Source organism: Lathyrus oleraceus, chromosome 6 (genome assembly GCF_024323335.1).
Source record: "Lathyrus oleraceus cultivar Zhongwan6 chromosome 6, CAAS_Psat_ZW6_1.0, whole genome shotgun sequence".
NCBI lineage: Eukaryota > Viridiplantae > Streptophyta > Magnoliopsida > Fabales > Fabaceae > Lathyrus > Lathyrus oleraceus.
This window is the reverse complement of record NC_066584.1, coordinates 435,875,632-435,881,970: the sequence shown is the minus strand read 5'-3', so window position 1 is coordinate 435,881,970 and position 6,339 is coordinate 435,875,632. Positions and strand designations below refer to the sequence as shown.

Genomic DNA, 6,339 nt, shown 5'->3' with positions numbered 1-6,339 from the left:
TACTTTCAAGTAGTGAATAAGTTGTAGAAATAGATTTATTCACTACTCTTCTTTTGTATCAACCATTAAAGATTGCTATATTGATAGTTAGGTGGAGAAATCGTCTAAAGATTAATATAGTGATTGTCACAATTTCATTTAGAGATAAATGATATTGAGAGGATACTTGAATATCATCAATAATCTTAAGTCTATATAGTTGTCATAAGGAATCATAAGCAATTTGAATAGTGAACTCCAATCTTGCCAAGCCTTTTACATTTGATTAAAACTATTTTATTATTTTAGTGACATTTTACTCAAAAGATAACTTTTCAAACAAAACAACTTGGTTACATTTTGAACTTATAACAATTTGGATTATAGAACGGCGGTAATAACAACCAATCTCTGTGGATACGATATTAAAATATTTGCCGAAAATATACTTTTCAACATGTATGCAATGAAGTGCTACCCCCATAGCTGAGTTTGTGACCCATGTCAGAGTAGTTGGGTTATGTTTGAGTTATTGAAGGGTGACCGAGATGATTGAAGGACGATATTGGTGTGAATGATCAGTCGAGGAAAGGTTGAAATGGTTGTTGTGGTGTTTGGTAGCCATATGGTTGTTGCATGTTTTTGTTTTGTGATGTTTGAGCTTCTTGGCCATAGTAGGAGGAGGGACGGTTGTTGTTAAATTATTTGAGTGTTTTGGCTAAGGAAATTATGGTAGGGTGATGTGTTGGGTGCATAGCAATGTTGGGTGTCTTGGTGATGATCTTCCTGTTGGTGGTGGTACAAGGTATGCTCTTGGTATTGTGGTTAGGTGTTTGACATGTTAAGGTCGTAAGTTTGTCTGTTTGTGGGTCGATAATTTTAATGGGTAGGGGGTTGTGAGTAACCGGTATGTAAATGTTGTGGGGGGTTAAATGTTGAACCTTCTTGTGTGTAAGTTACCTAGTGTGGATCGTATAGGTACATATCATCGGCGATAAACTCAAATCCAATCGATCTGTACCAAGCTGTATAATTACGAGTTGGTTTTTCTTCGGTTGACATCACATCATCAGTTAAGACATGGTCTTGTCGGTGCTTCCATTTTCGACACTCAGATTTAACGAAGTTTTGCCAAGGGTTAAAGTTCCATTGGTCGTTAACTTTTCGTAAATGTCATTCTCTGAGGTTTGTCGGGGGATGTGGGATGTGTTAAAGCATACTGAATTGCAATTTAACACGGTCACTATGGTGCATCTCCACAGTAGTGAACCTTATGATCGATATGCATGCAGTCCAAACAACTGCATCTTGTTCGTTGATTTCATGGTCATGATCCAAGTTTAGATATGGACGTCAAATAAACTAAAAAGTGAAAATATATTAGCGGCAAATGTTCTAGAAAAGCATCTCCATCAGAGTCTTGTCTCTCGAATAAATAACTTTCTCATAGCGGCGACGAAGACGAACCATGTTTGCAATATAATGAAAAAATGTGTGGAAAAATGAATCACACCATATCTCTATTTAAACAAAAAAAAAGTATACAATAGACATGTGTTAGACCAATTGATATCTTCTCTCATTCTTTACACACGGACGTCAATTGGATTGACAGTACCATGTGTACAAACCAATTCAATTTATGTCTCCTCTTTAAATTCAAGGGTATGCGCCAATTTATCTGACACTTATGGTTTGACATTTTTTTTGAAAAGTGGGATAATTTGGAAATTATTCTGAAATATAAATTATTTTGAACTTTTTTGAAAATATGAATTATTTGAGTAAAAAATCATGTGTTGCATGTTTTTGTTGAAATTGTATAAAAAATAATTATAAATAATTATATGCGGATGTTAATTTTATGGACAAATATAATTTTTTTTAATATTTAGGAGTATTTTAAGAAAAATAAATAAAAGGAACAAATCTCAAAAATTCACTCGCTTATAAAAACGATTTACCTATTTAAATCTAAACTATAATATATACTATTATTATTTTTATAATTATTATTTAGATGATATAAATGACCAAAAATATTAAAGTGTAAAAAGCTATAATTAATATATTATAATTTTTTTATATATATAAAATATTTAGAAAAATAATTTTTTTATTTAATATATATGTGTTTTGTACATATATTTTTTAAATAAAAGAAAATAATAGAGAAAATTGATTGGTGTGAAGGGAGAAATGATAAACACAAATACATCCCAAAAATATTCCTAAAGTTTTAAATCATATATGTCCTTGCCATAAGTTTAAAACCAATATAAAAGGATGGAAAAGTAATTTTTAGGTAATTTATTTTATCAAGTTTACCTGAGATTTTATTATTTATTAATATCTTATATATTACTTTTTATTTTTTTTTATATATTTAATCTGTTTATTTTACTGTATATTCTAATTCTTAGTATATGATGTTTTACAGGCAATTATTGCTTAGTTTGTTTTTATAATCTTAATATAATAACAATGATCATGCTAACACATGCTATAAAGACACACATTAAGTATTTAAAAAAGAGTTTTGTTTTAGATAAAACAATTTAAAACTTTTTAAAGAATTAAATACATACTTCCGAATATTTAATTATTAAATAAAATAGTAATTTTATTTATTTAGTTAATACCATATAGAGTAAAAATTTTCCACATTATTAAAAATTTGAAAGTGAATTAGTTACACAAATTTAAATTTTAAAATTATAAATATAAGGTGTAAAATATTATATGAGATAAAATAGGGGCTAGATATGCAATTAAACCTAAACTTAAAATAGTCTCAATTTGGTTTCATTGTTGTTGTTTTGTTTGATATTTGAAAAGACATAACAAAAACAAAACAAAGCAACCAAAATATAAGGTTTAATTTCGGCCAAAGCAGCGTTCACCGGGTCCACCGTAGCTGAGCTGAGCCGAGCCACTTCTCCGACGAACGAACTCCTTCTCTCTTCTTCTTCTCACACCAGGTTCTTCTCTCGCTCCTTGGCTCTTCTTTTTTAAACCATCTCTTTTTTGAAAAAATTGCAAGTTTTGGTTGAGATTTGTGGATTGTTTTGGATCTGTGATGTTTAGTTTCGGTTGAATTTTGATGGGTTTGTTCCCTTTTCAGTTTTTCTGCTTGGTTCATGGCTTTTAGGTTTTGTTTTTTTTGGGTGTGTTTGTGTTTGTTTTTGAGTTTATTGAGGACCATACATGATGTCCTTGTTGATAATTTTGGGTGGAATTTTTGTCTAGGTATCTCTTCTACTAAAAAAAGTTTTTTTTTTTAGCTTTTGCTTTTAGTTTGTTATAGGGTTTTTGCTAGAGGCTGTTCTTAGTTATTTTGTGTAGTCTTGAGTTGGGTAAGCTCAAACCATCAATGATTGTAACTTTTCACTTTTTACTCTGTGCTTTTTTTGCATACACCTTAAGGAGCAACTATACAGTGATTGAATAACTTGAGTTTGATTGTTATTGTTTTTGCAGATCAGCTGTTGTAGAGGGAAGAAGAGAGTGTTGCTGAGGTTAAACTTTTCTTTTATGAGTTTGTGTTGTTTGCTTCTTTCATGCTCTTCTGATTCACGACGTTCCGTGCTTTACGATTATAGTGATTATCTTTGTCAAACATTGACCCGACTTTTTCGTGGATTTGACCTAACGTGCGGTTTTGGGTGGGTTGCAGTGTAATCAAGAAGCTCAAGTTTGACACTTATTTTGTCGAAGTGGTTGTCCCTATCACCTGAAGAAGATCTTTAAGAAAGACGATTCTTTGGGTAAATTGTCTGTTATTAGGTTTTGTTGAGTGATAACAAAACCATTATGGCTGTTGCCGGGAGCGGCTGCAGCAGCAGCGAAGGCTCAACTTCATTCAATTGTTACAAAGTAGCAAACTTGACCGAAACCATATTGAACGCAACGCAAACTTCTAATTTGAAGGACCGATACATTCTTGGGGAGCAGTTGGGCTGGGGACAATTTGGTGTCATTAGAACATGCTCCGACAAAACGACTGGAGAGGTTTTGGCATGCAAATCAATTGCTAAAGATAGGTTGGTGACTTCGGATGATATGCAAAGTGTTAAACTTGAGATCGAGATCATGGCAAAGTTGTCTGGGCACCCGAATGTTGTAGATCTTAAGGCGGTTTACGAAGAGGAAGATTTCGTTCATTTGGTGATGGAGCTTTGCGCTGGAGGCGAGCTGTTTCACCTGTTAGAGAAGCACGGGAGGTTTTCTGAATCTGAAGGCATGGTTCTCTTTAGACATCTCATGCAGATGGTTTTGTACTGTCACGAAAACGGCGTCGTTCACCGAGATTTGAAGCCCGAAAACATTCTCTTAGCAACTAAATCCTTCTCATCTCCAATTAAATTGGCCGACTTTGGCCTTGCGACCTACATTAAGCCTGGTACTTGCTTTATTTTCTTCATTTGCTTCATTTCAAATATTATGCTTCTATAATGCACGGTTTTTCATCTTCGAATATTTGGGTTTGTTTAAACAGGACAGAGTTTGCATGGTTTAGTCGGGAGTCCATTTTATATAGCTCCAGAAGTATTGGCAGGTGCATATAACCAGGCTGCGGATATTTGGAGTGCTGGGGTTATTCTTTACATCCTGTTGAGTGGGATGCCGCCGTTTTGGGGGAAGACAAAGTCGCGAATATTCGAAGCTGTCAAGGCTGCTGATTTGAGGTTCCCATCTGAACCTTGGAATCGGATCTCGGTATCTGCTAAGGATTTAATAAGGCGAATGCTTTGCATAGAACCTTCTCAAAGGCTCACTGCTCAAGAGGTTTTGGGTAAGTTACATGCGTTTTTCTTTTCCTGTTCATGCCGATTTTCCGAGGCGATTTGATTCATATTCATAATTGTAGGTGTTCATGGAATGAAAATGAAATATTTGAGTTGTTGAAAAACATTATAATGACAGTTCAATTGAGATGTAGATTATTACTCAATGATTGAATACAATAAAGAATATTGATTTGCTGTTAATTACAAAAAAAGAAAATATAATTATTTTTTAATAATTTTTATACCAACTTTTCCACTATAGATCATAGCTGGATGGAAAGCGATCCAACAAATCTGGAACAACTAAGTGAAAATAGAGTCGAAAGTTGTGGAGAGTGGCACGACGGCGGCTCATTCTCTGCATCATTTATGTCCAGAACTAATGACATCAGTTTTGGCGGTGGTTCACCTGCATGTGACGCTCAATCACCTACGTTCACATGCAAATCGTCGTTTTCTTCCATTTTCGTGGAACCGGTTACACCTTTTTCTGCCTCTGGCGGGTTTTCATTTCGAAGCTCGGGAGGTCCCATCGGTTTGGAATTTTCTACACCTGTTTCCTCTATGCCTAGCTTTGCATTTCTCAGCCACAGTTCTGTTGTCGAGCAAAAGAATCTTATATTCGAGTTCGATTCTAACACATCAGAAGTAAATGCAATCGCCAAAGGTATGTATAGAGTTTTTTGTTTGAATGAATATTTACTATTATCGGTTCTTTTTTTAGCTTATTATGTGATAAATATACTATTGCTTCTACTACCAGATTCTCCTCTTAGCCTTGGAAATGATGTTAAAGAAAAGGATCACAAGCCTGTAGAGACGAAAAGGGCATGCGGAACAAATTGTAACCGGACATTGGGATTCCACAGCAAGAGAAACCGGACAATTGGACTTGGCGAGTGTGAGCAACTTGATCTTGTGGTGACCGAATCCGTCATTCGATGGTTATCATGCACACAACTTCCTACATCACCAAAATCATCTCTTGTCTGTTGAAAGGATATATTTCTGGACAAATTGATATAGTGTAGTGCGAATTTTGCCTGTCTAACACATTGTACATCTTTCGTAAGTTTGCTTTGTTAGTCGTCGTCTTCTGGTTTGTGCGAGTTGCGGTTTAGTTGTTTCTAATCTTGTTGTGGTTCTAATTGGTCACTGTTATTGCGATCTTTTCATTTGTCTTCTCATGTTAATAACTATCATGAGTGAGTTACGAATTGTATCTTGATGGTAATCAAGTGTTTGGTGTAATTGGAATGTTTGGAAATGAACTGTAAATTAATGTGTTAAGTTATTTGTATGTATGATTCAATTTTGGTAATTGCAGCAAAAGTGATATGACAAAATGCAGTAAACTTCACAATGCCTGTTTATTATTCATAACTAATATTAGAAACTCACACACTCAACTATAAAGTATCAGGTTCGAGTTCGATCGAACTCGAACCCTGGTGTTTGATGTTCAATCTAGCAATGTCAACTTTTTTTAGTTGAGTTAGAATTTGCAGATTTAACTTGTTGAATTCTGATTGACTTATTGATGAGTTTAATAGAATTCAATTTCTCAGAA

General features: G+C 34.1%; 1 protein-coding gene across 2 annotated transcripts; it reads left to right on the top strand.

The window, feature by feature from the left end:
* Nucleotides 1-2,784: 2,784 nt before the first annotated feature.
* Nucleotides 2,785-6,059, top strand: LOC127091783 (calcium-dependent protein kinase 26). Of its 2 annotated transcripts, XM_051030487.1 has the most exons (6): nucleotides 2,786-2,960; nucleotides 3,460-3,497; nucleotides 3,656-4,381; nucleotides 4,478-4,774; nucleotides 5,032-5,436; nucleotides 5,533-6,059. In XM_051030487.1, exons 3-6 carry the CDS (start codon nucleotides 3,793-3,795, stop codon nucleotides 5,763-5,765), a joined length of 1,524 nt encoding a protein of 507 aa, XP_050886444.1. In that variant the 5' UTR covers nucleotides 2,786-2,960; nucleotides 3,460-3,497; nucleotides 3,656-3,792; the 3' UTR covers nucleotides 5,766-6,059. The 2 variants fall into 2 exon arrangements, with proteins under 2 accessions (XP_050886443.1, XP_050886444.1); XM_051030486.1 differs by having other exon boundaries at nucleotides 2,785-2,960; nucleotides 5,032-6,059.
* Nucleotides 6,060-6,339: the final 280 nt, after the last annotated feature.

Excerpts from the sequence above, each read along its gene's own strand:
- LOC127091783 (XM_051030486.1), top strand. The coding sequence starts at position 3,793 with ATGGCTGTTGCCGGGAGCGGCTGCAGCAGCAGCGAAGGCTCAACTTCA. Across the intron at positions 4,382-4,477 it reads TGCGACCTACATTAAGCCTG|GACAGAGTTTGCATGGTTTA; the intron begins GTACTTGCTTTA and ends TTGTTTAAACAG. Across the intron at positions 4,775-5,031 it reads CACTGCTCAAGAGGTTTTGG|ATCATAGCTGGATGGAAAGC; the intron begins GTAAGTTACATG and ends TTTCCACTATAG.